Raw genomic sequence first — 20,022 nt, forward strand, 5'->3', positions numbered from 1 at the left:
GCAATTTTTTGAGTTAAAAGTGTTACTTTTCATTCAAACCTTTATTTATTCTCGAAAGACATTGAGGTTGCCCTCATTTGCAGTGTCGTGGAGATACAGCACAGTACACATCAATACAACATCAATATTCATATCAATGACAAATTCAGAACAAAAACTAAATTAAAAACAGTTACAGACATTTGTGGGTAGATCTGCAATCAAAGATTTAAATTGACCATATGTTATGGGCGAACTGATCTTAAATTTCAGGCTGTTTTCCCCAGTTCAGTCTTTACCCTATAGGGACTTTTAGCGTCAGGACTTTGAGCGTGTCCCATGCGCTCCAGGATTCCATTCCATCAATGAATTAATATATAATGGCAATGTCCCATCAATTGCCTTAACAATAAATAGGTACCAATGTTTGTTTCGCCTGTCAGCCAAGGATGGCCAACCTACCCTGTCATATAGGATGCAGTGATGGGTCCTAAAATGTTCACCAGAAATGAAGCGCAGAGCAGAGTGGTAAACTGAATCTAAAACCTTGAGGGTAGAAGGGGAAGCATTCCTATAGATGACGTCACCATAGTCCAAAACAGGGAGAACAACAGCTTCAATGACTCTTTTTCTACAGGTCGTTGGGAAACTAGCTTTATTCCTGTAGAAGAAGCCAATCTTTTGTCTGAGCTTGCAGGCAAGATTGTCTAAATGATATTTAAAAGTTAATTTTTCGTCAAGCCAGATTCCAAGATGTTTATATTCAGTAACCCTTTCTATGATGGTTCCATTTGAGGTAGTAATACGTAGGCTATTATAATCTATTTCCCTGACCTTGAGAATAGCATGTATTTAGTTTTTCCTGCATTAAGTACAAGTTTCAGCTCTTTAAGGGAATCCTGAAACGCATTAAATGACAACTGCAATTTTTCAGTTGGAAAAACATACTTAGAGAACAAACTTAGAAAACATACACATATTCAAAGATTTGTGTGAATTGCGCGTAAATGTAATTATTTGACACATAATATATACTGTAGCTTTCTGCTTAGCAGAAATGGAAACCAAAAAGAACATTTATTTTAAATATCTAGTTTTATATATATATATATATATATATATATATATATATATATATATATATATATATATATATATATATATATATATATATATATATATATATATATTTAGTGAAGGGAAAATGACAAACAGATGACAGAGTGGGGTCAGTAACTTGACTTTCAGGAGGTGTAACGCTGTGTAGAACTGGAAGAAGAATTATCTGGTAAGTACACACACACACACACACACACACACACACACACACACACAGATTTGATTAATTTGAGATTTGAAAAATGTTGGCTTTAAAGATAAATATATATATATATATTCAGAGATTTGCACAAACTTGCACTATTTTTCAAAAATAGCCAAAATATGCAATAATGTTTAAAGTGGTTAAAAGGATTGTGACGCCATATTCATTCATGGCAGTATTGTTATTTAGCCGGGGGTCCCCGGACCCCACCTTTAGAACCAACGATAATAGTTTATATCAGAGGTTGTAATGACATTTAACTTCCACCAGGGGGACGCCCAAGGCTACAGTTTGAAGCCGGTCTGCCTGAAACGATGTAGAACCTGATGAAAGAATAACATTATAGATTATAATCCATTAATAGAATTATGTTGTCAATCAATCAGCTTTATAAAAGTCTGGTTGATGCAGGCCTTCATGTTTACATTTCCAAGAGTAAAGGCTTTTAGAAGTAAAGAATGGAAAATAAAATGAGCCTGAAAATAACAGCATGTTAAAAATAAAGAGGTCCTGAACAGTGGTGGAAAAAAATACTACATTTTTTACTTAAGTAAAAGTATCAATACTGAAATACTGTAATAATAAAATTTTTTATCAAAATGTACTTAAAGTACCAAAAGTAAAAGTACTCGTTGTGCAGAATGTCCCATTACAAAACTTTTCAAATGTATGAAAATCTTTTGAAAATAGCAGATCTACAAGCTCACAATGCGTTGCAGTTCAGTATTTTATACCTATAGGCTATTTTCAAACATTTTAGTACTTTTACTTTTGGTACTTTAAGTACATTTTGATACCAACACTTTTGAACTTTTAATTAAGAAATGTGAGTACTTTTTCCACCACTGCTGCTGATCCAGTGCATTGTAAGTAAGCTCTTGTTGTTAGCTGTCTAGATGGAAACAGAGTCTACCTCTCTGAGGACAGCCTTCCATTTAGATTCCATCCCCACATATCGTCACCTTGATAAACTAATGGCATAAGGATTTTAAAAAAAAGTTGTTTAGAAAATAAAAACGGATCCAAAACTATATATTTCTTAATCATTTCACCCAAAAAGTTTATAACAAAGTATGACTATTAACATAAGAGATTTAAATAGGTTTAAATAGGATTAAACCTGACTTTTTAGGCCTAAGTCACAAAAACATGTGACTTAGGCCCAAAAAATTGCCTATTTTAGCCTAAGTCACTGGGGAGATAGGCCATTATACTAAAAGGGGAGTGAACAGCATGATCCTGTTCTATTAGGAGATGGGCCGTTTTACCAGAGGTGGCCAGTGTCATGAGGAGCTGACTTGGCAAACATATCATTTTCCTAAAAAAATGACTTAGGCCATTAGTTTAGCAAGGTGACGATATTCCCTCTCAGCCGGGAAGAAAACGATTTTCTCTGTGGCAGCCCGAACATTGGACCTCGTAGGTATTTAATGAGGGCGAGTCAACTGTGGATAAGGGTAACATCTCCTCTACAACATTGGTTCTCAAAGTGGGACCCGGGGATCCCCAGGGGTACTTGAGGGGGTTCCAGGGGGTCCCCAGCTAAATGATGGATAGGAACCAAATGGACCCTTACAGGTCTGTAACTCTGAGAGTGTACAAATGGAACCAAATGGATCCTAACGGGTCCATTTGGTTCCATTTGTACACTCTCAGAGTTAAATTAACATTGATTTTACAATATGAATTGAGGTCCCAGAGGTAGAAATGCCATTAAATGGGGGTCCGTAGCCCTAATGCATGTCAAACTGGGGGTCCTTGAAATTACAATGGTTGAGGATCACTGCTAGAGAGCCGTAAAAATCTTCTCTTGTTGGGGTCCCTGGCATATCTTTTCAAATGGGGGTCCGTGGGCTAATAAGTGTCAATTTGGGGGTCCTTGACATGAAAAAGTTTGAGAACCACTGCTCTACAATGTACCCAGCGACGAGCTTCTTCAGAGCGTCTCCACTTAATGCTCTGGTATCTCTACTGAAATCAAGTCTCTGTTTTGACGGCGTGGGGGGCTCCGTGTCAGCACAGGGTCTTTCGTTTCAGTCAGATTTAAGGTCCTTTCACGCGGCAAGCGGCCAACGCGCCTATATTTCATTTTCAATGAGAGGCGGGCGATTATTTGGGACGCGCAGAGAAGTTGAGGGGCGGTGAGGCGACCGGGCGCGGTCCCGTGAAACTTTCACGCGCGTGCTCCTCGAGAGCTGGACTGTGGTGAGCTTTCGTTTTCTCTGCACCGCGCGGAGCGATCACCGCTGATCCGAGCGGTACCGCCCGCGTGAACCGCTTGCCGTGTGTTACGACCTTAACACCGTCGTGCTTTTTTTGCAGATGCTTCAACAAGGTTGACGTATTTTGCGCCGTGGAAAGTGGTTTTCTGCCCACACGAAGTGTGCAACGGACAGTATTATTACTTTGACAAATACAAATTCAAAATAACGACGATACTTCTCTCCGTCATGTTCCGCCACGCTCTTTGATGTTTCTGTTGTTTGGAACCTGGAGCATTACGCTACGTCTAGAGTGACCATACATTCAGGACCCTTAAATCAATGCGCACGTTTGTCGTGCACGCCCATTCATGCGCACATGTATACGGAACATAGGTGTCGCACACAGGCAAATTAACGAACGACTGATTGACAGGCATCAGCCTCAGCGTAGAATTCAGACACAAATTGCATTGCGTCTAGCAGCCACTGAAAACAACTGTTATTTAGCGAAAACCGGGACAAAATTTGGTAGTAAATGTTGAAAACTGGGACACATTAGTGTTTTAGAGATATTTGTCTGGACTCGGGACACGCAACTTGAAACCGGGACGTCTGGTCACCCTAGCTACGTCATAACTGTGCGCAGGCTGCGCCACATTCTAAAAAGAACAGATCTACAAGCTACTATGCATCTCACCGCAGCGTGTTGATAGCTTGTAGATCTGTTCTATTTTCAGTACATAAATGATAAGATTAATAGTCAGTTTAGGTCAAAAACTAATCGCACTCATTGTAACGAGTAACACAGCGTTATTTAGATCAGTAATATGTAGGGGTGTAACGATACATTTTTAACAGCGATACGATAAGCATCACGATACATGGTTGACACGATACGATTCAATGATTTAAAATAGATAGAGTAACTATTTAGCAAAACAAATTTAATCCGTGGAAAAATGTATTATTATGGATATAAATAAGTAAACACAGTGACTCTCTGGTAAATACATGGACATTGTATTTGAACACATTATGGACAAACCCACACCTTGACATGAACACAGAGATTACACACATTTATCCATAAACCAAGTGTAGCGATATGTAATGGAAAAGTAATTAAAGCCCTCTTTATCTTTTTTTATCTTAACATTGCGAACGATACAATTGATTGCATTACAAAACGATTTGATACATACGATACAAAGTCAATGATACGATATTTTGCTGTTTGCACATCGATATGTAGATCGTTGAGAATGTAAACGTACTGTATCGTTAACCTGTAGTAATACAGTATAATGTTACTGTATCGTTAACCTGTAGTAATACAGTATAATGGTACTGTATCGTTAACCTGTAGTAATACAGTATAATGGTACTGTATCGTTAACCTGTAGTAATACAGTATAATGTTACTGTATCGTTAACCTGTAGTAATACAGTATAATGTTACTGTATCGTTAACCTGTAGTAATACAGTATAATGTTACTGTATCGTTAACCTGTAGTAATACAGTATAATGTTACTGTATCGTTAACCTGTAGTAATACAGTATAATGTTACTGTGTCGTTAACCTGTAGTAATACAGTATAATGTTACTGTATCGTTAACCTGTAGTAATACAGTATAATGTTACTGTGTCGTTAACCTGTAGTAATACAGTATAATGTTACTGTATCGTTAACCTGTAGTAATACAGTATAATGTTACTGTATCGTTAACCTGTAGTAATACAGTATAATGTTACTGTATCGTTAACCAGTAGTAATACAGTATAATGGTACTGTATCGTTAACCTGTAGTAATACAGTATAATGGTACTGTATCGTTAACCTGTAGTAATACAGTATAATGTTACTGTATCGTTAACCTGTAGTAATACAGTATAATGTTACTGTATCGTTAACCTGTAGTAATACAGTATAATGTTACTGTATCGTTAACCTGTAGTAATACAGTATAATGTTACTGTATCGTTAACCTGTAGTAATACAGTATAATGTTACTGTGTCGTTAACCTGTAGTAATACAGTATAATGTTACTGTATCGTTAACCTGTAGTAATACAGTATAATGTTACTGTGTCGTTAACCTGTAGTAATACAGTATAATGTTACTGTATCGTTAACCTGTAGTAATACAGTATAATGTTACTGTATCGTTAACCTGTAGTAATACAGTATAATGTTACTGTATCGTTAACCTGTAGTAATACAGTATAATGTTACTGTGTCGTTAACCTGTAGTAATACAGTATAATGTTACTGTATCGTTAACCTGTAGTAATACAGTATAATGTTACTGTAACAGTAACTCCACACTGATTCTAATGGAAGATAACAGAAGCTACACCCGGCAGCAGTGATGTCATGGTAACGGTCACCATGGTAACAACAGTAAAAGGCGTAACGATAGTAACAATATGAGGATCATCAAGCGTCGCAGCGCGAGACGGTTAACCGTTTAACCACCGCGGTTGTACGATAAACCGGACCACGTGCTCATGCTCTCCTCACGCACGGCACGTCGACGGCCGTGATGATGATGATGATGATGCCGTGACGCTTTGCTCCTCCTCACGCTGCAGGAGAGAGAGAGAGAGAGAGAGAGAGAGAGAGAGAGAGAGAGAGAGAGAGAGAGAGAGAGAGAGAGAGAGAGAGAGAGAGAGAGAGAGAGAGAGAGAGAGAGAGAGAGATGAGAGAGAGAGAGAGAGAGAGAGAGAGAGAGAGAGAGAGAGAGAGAGAGAGGTGGAGAGACACCGTGAGAGAGAGAGAGGTGGAGAGACACCGTGAGAGAGAGAGAGGTGGAGAGACACCGTGATGAGAGAGAGAGAGAGAGAGGTGGAGAGACACCGAGAGAGAGAGAGAGAGGTGGAGAGACACCGAGAGAGAGAGAGAGAGGTGGAGAGACACGGAGAGAGGTGGAGAGAGAGAGAGGTGGAGAGACTAAGAGACAGTGAGAGAGGGAGAGAGAGAGACGCTGAGAGGGAGAGAGAGAGAGAGAGAGAGAGAGAGAGAGGGGGATGCGCGTGCGCGGCGCGCGAGCGGCCGGTTAACGGAAGGAGCAGAAGATGGAGAGAGGAGGAGATGTGATGGATGGATGAGGAGGCGCGCGCAGGAGGAGCAGCTCCTAGGAGCACTACGGTACAAACACCTCCTTATAGAGGAGAGGAGGACATAGAGGAGGAGGAGGAGGAGGAGGAGGAGGGGGGGAGGGGGAGGCCTGGTGGTCCAGGGGTCCTCCTTCTTACGGACCGACCGACTGACTGACGTGCGCGTGCACGAGGAGGAGGAGGAGGCGTGCTAACGGACAGAATGAACGACGGAGAGCAAGACACAGCAGGTTTGTGTGTGTGTGTGTGTGTGTGTGTGTGTGTGTGTGTGTGTGTGTGTGTGTGTGTGTGTGTGTGTGTGTGTGTGTGTGTGTGTGTGTGTGTGCGCGTGTGTGCGTGCGCGTGTGTCGTTGGATGGCTGTATAGTGGTGGGTGTGTGTGCGCGTGCGTGTGTCCATCCGTCCGTCCCGTCCTACTATGACACCCTGCGCGTGCGTGATGCCCCCCACCCCCCCTTCAGCTAGCCCTGTGTGTGTGTGTGTGTGTGTGTGTGTGTGATGATGTATTTTATCAATGTGTGTGTTAGTGTGTGTGATATATTTTATCTGTGCGTGTGTGTGTGTGTGTGTGTGAGATGTGTTTTATATGGTTGTGTGTGTGTGTGTGTGTGTGTGTGTGTGTGTGTGTGTGTGTGTGTTTGTATATGTATCATAATTTGTGTGTGTGTGGTGATGATGTGTTTTATCAATGTGAGAGAGAGAGAGAGAGAGAGAGAGAGAGAGAGAGCGAGAGAGATGATGTATCATAATATGCATGTGTGTGTGTTCATGTTACTACAGGCGTGTGTGTGTGATAGAGAAACTGTCTGTCTGGCCAATTCATGTCTGTCTTTCTACAACAGGAAGTGAGGTGAACCTGTGCATGAGGTCATTTCCTGTTAGCTACACAGACAGACAGGAAGCTGCTCATATCAGGTTCCTCTCTAACGGCCGTGAGCCCCTCGAGCAAGGCACTCCAACTCTACTCTACTACTGGTGTCTTACTGCAGGCAGACAGACAGACAGACAGACAGCGCTGTGATCTTCTTACCGTGTACGCTGATCTGTTTAGAGCTGTAGTCTTCCTACCGTGTACGCTGATCTGTTTAGAGCTGTAGTCTTCCTACCGTGTACGCTGATCTGTTTAGCGCTGTAGTCTTCTTACCGTGTACGCTGATCTGTTTAGCGCTGTAGTCTTCTTACCGTGTACGCTGATATGTTTAGCGCTGTAGTCTTCTTACCGTGTACGCTGATCTGTTTAGCGCTGTAGTCTTCTTACCGTGTACGCTGATATGTTTAGAGCTGTAGTCTTCTTACCGTGTACGCTGATCTGTTTAGCGCTGTAGTCTTCTTACCGTGTACGCTGATCTGTTTAGCGCTGTAGTCTTCTTACCGTGTACGCTGATCTGTTTAGCGCTGTAGTCTTCTTACCGTGTACGCTGATCTGTTTAGCGCTGTAGTCTTCTTACCGTGTACGCTGATCTGTTTAGCGCTGTAGTCTTCCTACCGTGTACGCTGATCTGTTTAGAGCTGTAGTCTTCTTACCGTGTACGCTGATCTGTTTAGCATTGCAGTCGCCATGACGAGGACGCGGATGTAAACAAAGGGTGCGTGCGCGATGGTCGAGGGTTCCGACTATCGCCTGGAACAATAACATTTACGATGTTATTACAAAACTGTTGTTGTTAACATGTAGTCTGGGATCAATAAATATTTTTTTTGGGGGTTTCTGATTCGGTCGGAGCGGAAATAACCTTATGTCATCAGGAGACACGACCGGAACCAACGACCTGGAACCATAGAGTTATAATATATCTAGAGGGCGGATTGCCCGCCCCCAGCTATTCATTTCTATTAAAGTGCTCAGTGGTGTTTTTTGAAGCACCCGGAAGTAAGAATAGGAACCAATATGGAACCAATATGAACCAATGGAATGGATCCATGGGTCGTGACGCGTCGTGAGCATGCGCACAAAACGGGAGACGCACGCGCAGTAGCATTTAAGTGCATTCTCAGATCTGACCACCAGGCTTGGCCGCTTCACTGTTCTACCGTAGTTCTGGGGGCTTGCCTGGAACCACAGACGCTGTGCATCTGCAAAATGATTCCCCCTAGTTTAAAACTTGTTTAGTTTGGTATAATCGTTGTCTCATTCCTGAGACAATAATTTGTTGACCGGCGGAAAGTTGCTAATGTTTCCGGTAGGAGACTCAAAGTTGACACTTTGAGTCTCCTACCGGAGCCGCCGCTGGTCATCAAATTATTGCCTTTTGTTGGATGATCTATCCCTTTAACTCATTCAGTGCCAGACTTATTTCTGGCTGTGTGCCACAGCCAGCCATTTTTTTGTTTGTTTACCTTTTCAACTGGTCACAGAAAATGTAAATCCATTACGATCGATCGTCCGACCGTTTGTAAACACACCCGGTATCGGTGTGCGTCGCCCAGAGAGAAAACTATCCAACCGCGACCCGCCCCCTTGCCTTTTAACTGCGTGTTGAAAATAGCATGTCTTGCGAAATGCAGGGCAAAAAAAGTCAACTCAAGGATACAGCTGTTTTAATGTAAACGCTAAACAGGAAGTGGACGGAGGTGGAAATCTACGGATGATATTTTTTTCCGGATCCGTGTGTGTAGAAAGTCTCGCGATATGTATCTGGAAAATGGTCTTAAAGGACAAGACCACTTTGGTAGAGGTTTTGGTTGTTTAGGTAGCTTGGTTGTTTAGGTAGCTTGGTTGTTTAGGTAGCTTGGTGGTTTAGGTAGCTTGGTTGTTTAGGTAGCTTGGTTGTTTAGGTAGCTTGGTTGTTTAGGTAGCTTGGTGGTTTAGGTAGCTTGGTGGTTTAGGTAGCTTGGTTGTTTAGGTAGCTTGGTGGTTTAGGTAGCTTGGTGGTTTAGGTAGCTTGGTTGTTTAGGTAGCTTGGTTGTTTAGGTAGCTTGGTGGTTTAGGTAGCTTGGTTGTTTAGGTAGCTTGGTGGTTTAGGTAGCTTGGTGGTTTAGGTAGCTTGGTTGTTTAGGTAGCTTGGTTGTTTAGGTAGCTTGGTGGTTTAGGTAGCTTGGTTGTTTAGGTAGCTTGGTGGTTTAGCTAGCTTGGTGGTTTAGGTAGCTTGGTTGTTTAGGTAGCTTATTGCCATGATGTTTCTCCAAAGGTGGACAAGAAATCTAAAATAATTGCTCCATTGATTAGAAATTGATGATTGAAAATATGCTCCTCGTTGACTTACATCAGGGCTGATGCAGCTTTGATGATGGAGAGGGCCACTATATTTCCACACTCACTCCAGAGGGCCACATTGCATATACAGTCGGGCCATTCTATGTCACACAAAAGTAGCAAAAATAGGCGATCTACAAGCTCAAAACAAGCTTGTAGATCTGCTATTTTTTAATTGGAATCCTGAAAAGTACCATTTTTATTTAATTTCAAATGCAATTAGTTATACTTATGTTAACTTTATGAACTTAAATACAAATACATTGGACATAAAAAAGACAAATTGTAATACTAGTTATTAAGCTACTAATATAGACTGAAGTTATTAAAGCGGGTTTTATTAAAACATGTTTGCATGTGTGGAATCGTAACAGCTGAAATATATCAGTATTGCGGGCCGCACTAAGTGAAGGTGGGGGCCGCATATGGCCCCCGGGCTGCCAGTTGCCCATGTATGACTTACATTGTACGCTGAAACAGCTCTCAAAGTCACTCTGTTAGCACATAAACAAACACAAACAAAGCTGATTCAGACAATATAGCGCTCTACGTTAAGATATGAGTGACCATTTCATTCTCAGTCACACACAGATCCAGGAGATCACATGATCGCAAGATCTCCGCCGCCACCATTCACTTCCTGGTTAGGCGTTTTTTTGAGAAACGGCTGCATCTCGTCTTCCTGGTTCTCGTCTGCATTTTTGGCGAGACATGCTATATTCAACGGCCAATAATGGAGGGTCAAAATGAAAATGTTTTTTTTTTTCCTAAAGTGTATCTGGTCTTGTTTTTAAAGTGTAGTTGATTATCTGGGCTTGTTTCTAAAGTGTAATTGTTTATTTATTCTTGTTTCAAAAGTGTAGTTGTGTATTTGGTCTTGTTTCAAAAGTGTAGTTGTTTATTTAGTCTTGTTTCTAAAGTGTAGTTGTTTATTTGGTCTTGTTTCTAAAGTGTAGTTGTTTATTTAGTCTTGTTTCTAAAGTGTAGTTGTTTATTTAGTGTTGTTTCTAAAGTGTAGTTGTTTATTTAGTCTTGTTTCTAAAGTGTAGTTGTTTATTTAGTCTTGTTTCTAAAGTGTAGTTGTTTATTTAGTCTTGTTTCTAAAGTGTAATTGTTTATTTATTCTTGTTTCTAAAGTGTAGTTGTTTATTTAGTCTTGTTTCTAAAGTGTAGTTGTTTATTTAGTCTTGTTTCTAAAGTGTAGTTGTTTATTGTCTCCGCCAGGCCGAAAGGCATGGCGAGAGAGTATGTTTGGCAATGTAAACGTATGTTTTCTCATGCCAATAAAGCCCTTTGAATTGAATTGAATTGTATGTTTTACCCCCTGTCCGTCCGTCATTCTGTCATTTTGTGTACAGCTAATCTCTGGCACCGTTGGCTTGATCTCAGCGAAACTGTGCACACACACTCCCTGGATGCCAGAGCAGAACCTCTGCCCCAAATTTTTTAAATGGGCCTGTTATAGCACCACCAGGAGGCCGCTTTTTGCAAAACCCATTTTTTGACAGTACTCCTACAGATTTTATCCAAACATCACGCAAATCAGTACAAAGTATCTCTATAGTCATGTGATCAACACGGATCTGTCCAATTTCCCATATTCCATCCTGATTGGCTAAGGTTGGCTTCCAAGGTTTGCAGGATTGCTCCGTTTTCAACAAAATGCCTCAAATCATGAACGCAGATTGCGATTTCTGTGAGATTTCACACGTACATTCCCACTAGGCCGAGGAAGAAATGCCACTTGAACATTTTCAAATCAGCCTCATGGTGGCGCTATAAAAGGCCAATTTGTGTTTTTAACTATAACTGCACCGATCTGCGTGAAACTTTGCACGCACACTCCCTAGAGGTCAAGGAAAAACAACTGCCCTGCATTTTTCACATTTGCCTTTCATAGCGCCACCAGGAGGCCGACTTATGTAAAACACATTTTTTGATATTAAGCCTTCAGAATGTATCAAAATTTCACGCAAATCGGTACACATGAAGATGGATATGTTTAATTTTTCATATTCCATCCTGATTGGCTAACATTGACATCTAAAGTTTGCAGGAGTGGCCCGTTTTGAACAAAATGCCACAAATCCTGAATGCAGCGTCCGATTGCGTTGACACTTTGCACGCACATTCGCACTACGTTGAAGAACAAATGCCACCCTTTTAACATTGCCCCATTATAGCGCCACCAGGAGGCCGATTTTGCAACACTTTTCTTTTTTATATTACTCCTACAAATTCAAACATCATGCAAATCGGTACCCATTGTCTCTATAGTCAAGTGATCAAGATGGTTCCATCCTATTTTTCACATTCCATCCTGATAGGCGAATTCCGAACATTGCTGCCCCACAATAATCTACCTGACCTGGCGGAGACCTATGCTCCGAGGTGCACTTTTTCTAGTTTAGTCTCGTTTCTAAAGTGTAGTTGTTTATTTGGTCTTGTTTCTAAAGTGTAGTTGTTTATTTAGTCTTGTTTCTAAAGTGTAGTTGTTTATTTAGTCTTGTTTCTAAAGTGTATTTGTTTATTTAGTCTTGTTTCTAAAGTGTAGTTGTTTATTGTCTCCGCCAGGCCGAAAGGCATGGCGAGAGAGTATGTTTTGCACCCTGTACGTCCGTGTGTCCGTCTGTCTGTGGACAACTAATCTCCGGTGCCGTTGGCTTGATCACAGCAAAACTGTGCACACACACACACAAAAAAAATCATTGCGACCTCCCTTTCGCTTGTTATAGGCCGTTGAAAATAGCATGTCTCACAAAAAATACATAGTGAAACACAGGAGCCGAGATCAGTACATCTTCGGATCACGTTATCTCCTGGTTCTGTGTGAAAAAAAAGAAAAGAAAAAAAAGTCGGCAGTGAACTGTTTTAATTGGGACGTGTCTATGATTTTCATGTTGCCTGCAACCATTGTATTCATTTTCTTAACCATTATTATTTGGTCTTGTTTCTAAAGTGTAGTTGTTTATTTAGTCTTGTTTCTAAAGTGTAGTTATTGTTTTTGTCTTGTTAGTTGTTTATCTGGTCATGTTTCTAAAGTGTAGTTGTTTATTTAGTCTTGTTTCTAAAGTGTAGTTGTTTATTTGGTCATGTTTCTAAAGTGTAGTTGTTTATTTAGTCTTGTTTCTAAAGTGTAGTTGTTTATTTAGTCTTGTTTCTAAAGTGTAGTTGTTTATTTGGTCTTGTTTCTAAAGTGTAGTTGTTTATTTAGTCTTGTTTCTAAAGTGTAGTTGTTTATTTGGTCTTGTTTCTAAAGTGTAGTTGTTTATTTAGTCTTGTTTCTAAAGTGTAGTTGTTTATTTAGTCTTGTTTCTAAAGTGTAGTTGTTTATTGTCTCCGCCAGGACAACTAATCTCTGGCGCTGTTGGCTTGATCACAGCGAAACTGTGCACACACACTGGATGCCAATTCAGAACCTCTGCCCCAAATCTTTCACACGGGCCTGTTATAGCGTAAATCGGTACACAGTATCTCTATAGTCATTAAACCAAACAGGTCTTTCAGATTTTTCATATTCCATCTTGATTGGCTAAGAATTCCTTCCAAAGTTTGCAGGAGAGCTCCGTTTTGAACAAAATGCCTCAAATCATGAACACAGCGTGCAATTTCCGTGAAATTTTGCACACACATTCTCACTAGGCCGAGGAAGAAATGCCACTTGAACATTTTCAAATCAGCCTCATGGTGGCGCTAAAACAGGCCAATTCCTGTTTCTACCTATAACTGCACTGATCTGTGTACAACTTTGTATGCGCACTCCCTAGAGGCCAAGGAAAATCCTTTGCCCTGCATTTTTCATATAGTGCCACCAGGAGGCCGACTTATGTTAAATACATTTTTGGATATTACTCCTTCAGATTTGATTAAAATTAGATCGGTACACTTGATCTCTATAGTTGTGTTATCAAGACAAATCTGTTTGATCAAAAGTTTGCAGGATTGGCCCGTTTTGAACAAAATGCCGCAAATAATATATATTGTATATATATTGTCTCCGCCAGGCCGAAAGGCATGGCGAGAGAGTATGTTTTGCACCCTGTCCGTCCGTCCGTGTGTCCGTTTGTCCTTCTGTCTGTGACCAGCTAATCTCCGGCACCGTTGGCCCGGTTACAGCTGGATGCCAAAGGAGAACTCCCAATGTTTCAGATCAGCCTGTCTGTCTGTCTGTCTGTCTGTCTGTCTCTGTCTGTCTGTCTGTCTGTCTGTCTGTCTGTCTGTCTGTCTGTCTGTCTGTCTGTCTGTCTGTCTGTCTGTCTGTCTGTCCATAAAGGTGGAAGTATGATGGACTGTGTTAATGGTGTGTGTGTGTGTGTGTGTGTGTGTGTGTGTGTGTGTGTGTGTGTGTGTGTGTGTGTGTGTGTGTGTGTGTGTGTGTGTGTGTGTGTGTGTGTGTGTGTGTGTGTGTGTGTGTGTGTGTGTGTGTGTGTGTGTGTGTTCAGGAGGAGGCATGGTGGACGGTGTTAAGGCTGTAGACGTGTTGACGGTGCTCAGAGAGAAAGTGGCCTTTGTGTCAGGTGAGACACACACACACACACACACACACACACACACACACACACACACAGTAACTAACACTTTGCTTCCTGGGGGATTCTACAAATGTCTTCTAAATCCTAACAGTTTAAAAAACAAACTTATGTTGCTGTAATATCAGTGGTTCTCAAACTTTATTCATGTCAAGGACCCCCAACATGATGTGTATTTGGCCGCCGATCTGACCTGACTCCGCCAGATGGCCGCGGACCCTTCAAATTTCAAAATGTTTAGTTCCAGGGACCCCTAGAAGCAAAGATTTGTGTTAACACATTGTGTGCCAGAGGTTTATTAAAATATTGTACGTTCAGTGCCTGCGTATCTTCCATCCACTTACACTGATATGTTTCGTGCTGTAGAAGCCCCGACCAGGACGTGCATGTAAACAAAGCCTGCGTGTGAGATGGCGGAGGGTCCCGACTAACGCCTGGAACAATAATATTTCTCCATTGATCCTCCATTGCAGAGTGATCGCCGATCGAAAACGTCTCACTTCCACCACGTAAAAAAGAAATGGAGATATTAAGCTTTAATCAAGGAGTTAACATTGGAGCGGCCGACCAGAAGGATTTTTGACATGGATCCACATCCGGCCTCTCCTTCTCAGAGACTCCTTGGATGATCCCAAAGTTTCGTTAGAGCGCCCCACGTGGGCCCCACGTATAACGGCCGATCTACACCAGACTTTTCTAAGCGGGCGTATGCGTGGCGCGTAGAGCGCGTTTGTTTAGATCCAATTGATATCAATGATAGCGGCTACACCAGGCGCGCGGATACGCGAGTCCCGCATACGCAGGCTTTAAAATAGGACTGGATCTAAAAGTGCGTGTGTGCGTGTGTGCGTATATGCACGTGTGTGCGAAAAAAGTCTGGTGTGTTTCCACAGTAAAAAGAAAAATGTGTTAAAAACTTGTGCTTTAAAAAAAGTGCTGTCAAAATGATCACTGGAATAAATGAATGAGGATCAGGTTGATTGATTAATTAGGATCAGGTTGATTGATTAATTAGGATCAGGTTGATTGATTAATTAGGATCAGGTTGATTGATTAATTAGGATCAGGTTGATTCATTAATTAGGATCAGGTTGATTCATTAATTAGGATCAGGTTGATTCATTAATTAGGATCAGCTGTGATCCACTTGGAGTTCTAAATAAGTCACTGAACTGTTTCCAGGTGGGCGGGACAAAAGAGGCGGGCCCATCCTCACCTTCCCTGCCAGGACCAATCATGATCGAGTGAAACAGGAAGACCTCAGTCGATTGGTCACCTACCTGTCCACAATACCCAGGTACTTCCTTCTGTCTGTCTGTCTGTCTGTCTGTCTGTCTGTCTGTCTGTCTGTCTGTCTGTCTGTCACGCAGTGACGCGTTTGTAAGCTTGTAGATTTGCTGATCTGCCGATTTGTGTAAAACATTTTTTTTTATATTACTCCTACAGATTCTGTCCAATCGGTACACAGTACCTCTGTAGTCATGTGATCAACACAGATCTGTCCGATTTTCCATAATCCATCCTGATTGGCTAACATTGGCTTCCAAAAGTTAGCTGGACAGGTTTTAAACAAAATGCCTCAAATCATGAACACAGCGTGCAATTTCCGTGACATTTGTCACGCACATTCCCACATTTTTGGAACAAAATGCCTCAAAGCATGAATGCAGTGTCCGATTGCCATGCAAGGCCTAAGAATAAATGGCACCCTTTTCACATTGGCCTATTGTGCTCCGAGGAGCACTTTATCTATTTTATATATATATTTCAGGAACATTGTTGTGTTAAATCTTAAATGTGTGTGTGTGTGTGTGTGTGTGTGTGTGTGTGTGTGTGTGTGTGTGTGTGTGTGTGTGTGTGTGTGTGTGTGTGTGTGTGTGTGTGTGTGTGTGTGTGTGTGTGTGTGTGTGTGTGTGTGTGTCTGTCTCTCTCCTCAGTGAGGATGTGCGTGCGCGGGGCTTCACCGTGGTGGTAGACATGCGGGGGTCGAAGTGGGAGAGTGTGAAGCCCCTCCTCCGGACCCTCCAGGAGGTTTTCTCCTCCCACATCCACACCGCTCTGCTCATCAAACCCGACACCTTCTGGCAGAAACACAGGACCAACCTGGGCAGTGCCAAGCTCAGCTTTGAGGTCTGTCTGTCTGTCTGTCTGTCTGTCTGTCTGTCTGTCCTGCCTTATTGTCTCCGCCAGGCCGAAGGCCTGTTTTGGACCCTGTCTGTCTGTCCGTCCGTCCGTGTGTCTTCTGTCTGTGAACAGCTAATGTCCGGCACTGTTGGATTGATGGCAGTGAAACTGTTCACACACACTCCCTGGATGCCAGAGTAGAACCCCTGCTCCACATTTTTCAGAGTGGCCTGTTATAGCAGAGTTTTTGCAAAACATATGTTTTTATATTACTCCTACAGAATGTGTCCAAACATCACACACATCGGTACACAGTATCTCTATAGTCATGTGATCAAAGGTGAATCTGGTAAGTTTTGAACAAAATGCCTCAAATCAGCAACACAGCATGCAATTTACATAACATTTGGTACACATATTCCCACTAGGCCGAAGAAGAAATGCCACCCTTTTCACATTGGCCTGTTATAGCGCCACCAGGAGGCTACAATAACCTACCTGCCTGTCTGTCTGTCTGTCTGTCTGTCTGCCTTTCTGTCTGCCTGCCTACCTGCCTGCCTGCCTGTCTGTCTGTCTGTCTGTCTGTCTGTCTGTCTGTCTGTCTGTCTGTCTGACCTGTCTTATTTATCCAGACTAGTATCAGTACAGGTTCTCTCTCTAACCTCTGTCTCTCTCTCTCTAACTGTCTGTCTGTCTCTCTCTATAGACCAGTCTAGTGTCAATAGAAGGTCTGTCTCTCTAACCCGTCTCTCTCTCTCTCTCCAGACCAGTCTAGTGTCAGTAAAAGGTCTCTCTCTCTCTCTTAACCTGTCTCTCTCTCTAACCTGTCTCTCTCTAACCTGTCTGTCTCTCCAGACCAGTCTAGTGTCAGTATAAGGTCTGTCTGTCTCTCTCTCTCTCTCTCTCTCTCTCTCTCTCTCTCTCTAAACCTGTCTCTCTCTCTAACCTGTCTGTCTAACCTGTCTGTCTCTCCAGACCAGTCTAGTGTCAGTGGAGGGTCTGTCTCTCTAACCTGTCTGTCTGTAACCTGTCTGTCTGTAACCTGTCTCTCTCTAACCTGTCTCTCTCTCTAACCTGTCTGTCTCTCCAGACCAGTCTAGTGTCAGTAAAAGGTCTCTCTCTCTCTCTCTCTCTTAACCTGTCTCTCTCTCTAACCTGTCTCTCTCTAACCTGTCTGTCTCTCCAGACCAGTCTAGTGTCAGTAGAAGGTCTCTGTAACATGTCTCTCTGTAACATGTCTCTCTCTCTAACCTGTCTGTCTTTAACCTGTCTGTCTCTCTATAGACCAGTCTAGTGTCAGTAGAAGGTCTCTCTAACATGTCTGTCTGTAACCTGTCTGTCTCTCTATAGACCAGTCTAGTGTCAGTGGAGGGTCTGTCTCTCTAACCTGTCTGTCTGTAACCTGTCTGTCTCTCTAACCTGTCTGTCTGTAACCTGTCTGTCTCTCTAACCTGTCTCTCTAACCTGTCTGTCTCTCTATAGACCAGTCTAGTGTCAGTAGAAGGTCTCTGTAACATGTCTCTCTAACCTGTCTGTCTGTAACCTGTCTGTCTCTCTATAGACCAGTCTAGTGTCAGTGGAGGGTCTGTCTCTCTAACCTGTCTGTCTGTAACCTGTCTGTCTCTCTAACCTGTCTGTCTGTAACCTGTCTGTCTCTCTAACCTGTCTCTCTAACCTGTCTGTCTCTCTATAGACCAGTCTAGTGTCAGTGGAGGGTCTGTCTCTCTAACCTGTCTGTCTGTAACCTGTCTGTCTCTCTAACCTGTCTGTCTGTAACCTGTCTGTCTCTCCATAGACCAGTCTAGTGTCAGTGGAGGGTCTGTCTCTCTCTAACCTGTCTGTCTGTAACCTGTCTGTCTCTCCATAGACCAGTCTAGTGTCAGTGGAGGGTCTGTCTCTCTCTAACCTGTCTGTCTGTAACCTGTCTGTCTCTCCATAGACCAGTCTAGTGTCAGTGGAGGGTCTGTCCAGGCTGGTGGATCCGTCTCAGCTGACCTCTGACCTGGGCGGGGCTCTGGAGTACGACCATGTTGAATGGACAGAGCTGCGTCTGGGCCTGGAGGAGTTCAGTGGGGCGGCCAATCAGCTTCTGGCCCAGCTGGAGCAGCTGGAGGCGGGGCTACAGAGGCTCCCCGAACCCCAGGATGTGGACAAGGCCCGGAAGTACGTTAAAACCACACTAAAACCACACTACTACAACACTATATACAACATTATATACAACATATATACAACATATATACAACATATATACAACATATATACAACATATATATACACACTACAGGATGTGGACAAGGCCTGCAAGTACGTTAAAACCACATTACAGGATTTTCATTGGTTAAAATAAAGTGGTAAATATAGCTCTATGTTGTGATAGTAATCAGTGGTGGAAGAAGTATACTTGGATATTTCACTTAAAGTAACAATAGCACGATATACAAATACCCTGTTACAAGTAAAAGGCCATGTGTTCAAAATGCTACTTGAGTAAAAGTACAAAAATATTGGCATCAATATATACTTAACACATTGGGTGCCAGCATTCTTTCATAACAACTTACCGTGGGTGCCAGCATTCTCCCCATTGACTGCACTTTGCTGTTTAAAGCTCTAGACTCCAAAAAAAAGCATCCATTCATGTAGCGCGAGGACCCTGGCTACATCCTGGAACGATAACATTTCACTTGCGAGTTACAACGGGGGGGGATCGCGCATCGCGCATGACCGGTTTTCCCCACCGGAAACAGATTCGGAAATATAGGCGTTTTAAAGAAGGAAATAGACAGGAAGCGGATGGGGAGCCATGTTTTTGTTTCCGGTGATCCATTTGGCCTATCCTTCTCAGGATCACAATGGGTACTCCCAGAGCTGCTCCAGCCCCTCCCGTGTGGAGAAAAACGAAAAAAACAAAAAGACAGCAAAACCGAATACCCTTCGGTTTTGGCACTCCGCGTAATTATTTGCAAAACCGAATACCCTTCGGTTTTGGCACCCCATGTGTTAAAGTATCAACAGTAAAAGTACTAAAATGTTTGAAAATAGCCTATAGTCTTGAAAATGATGCCTTTCCAGAAGTTGGATTTTCCTAAATGTTTAGTATGTTATTTAGCATACCCAATAGTAACAGAATCCATTGAAAATATCTTCTATCAATTATTTGGGGTTTCAACCATTTACTGACCTATCTAATATTGGATTAATTGCAAACAGACCACTAGGGGGCGAGCCCAACTCGCTTGCGATGACTGAAAACTCTTTATCAATTCTCTTACAAAGATCCTGTATTTTCTTTTGCGCATGTCTTTTCACATGTCAGTGACATCACTGACGAATCCTTGGTATCTTTATAACCAGCTTCGAACATAATGGCGCCGCGCACGTCCGTGCTACTTCTGGGTTGCATAATAGTGACATCACTGTGGAATCCTTGGTATTATGATCCTTGCCTTGACGTATCAGTGTTTACCAGCTGCGTCACTACTAAGTTTTTTTCACGCTTGCGCTAAAGAAACACTAAACAGGATTATTATTTCATGTCAACATTCAA

At 42.3% G+C, this 20,022-nt stretch overlaps 1 protein-coding gene across 1 annotated transcript in view; it reads left to right on the forward strand.

The window, feature by feature from the left end:
* The first annotated feature begins 6,746 nt into the window (after positions 1 to 6,746).
* LOC308080963 (kalirin-like) overlaps positions 6,747 to 20,022 on the forward strand; it is a 103,074-nt gene continuing 89,798 nt past the window's right edge. The window contains exons 1-5 of the mRNA XM_080423103.1: positions 6,747 to 6,857; positions 14,262 to 14,336; positions 15,531 to 15,645; positions 16,286 to 16,478; positions 18,412 to 18,635. Coding sequence (XP_080279229.1) covers positions 6,830 to 6,857; positions 14,262 to 14,336; positions 15,531 to 15,645; positions 16,286 to 16,478; positions 18,412 to 18,635 — 635 coding nt within the window. The 5' untranslated portion in view covers positions 6,747 to 6,829. The remainder of the gene's footprint in view (positions 6,858 to 14,261; positions 14,337 to 15,530; positions 15,646 to 16,285; positions 16,479 to 18,411; positions 18,636 to 20,022) is intronic.

Source organism: Gymnoscopelus braueri (genome assembly GCF_963280865.1).
Source record: "Gymnoscopelus braueri genome assembly, chromosome: 24".
NCBI lineage: Eukaryota > Metazoa > Chordata > Actinopteri > Myctophiformes > Myctophidae > Gymnoscopelus > Gymnoscopelus braueri.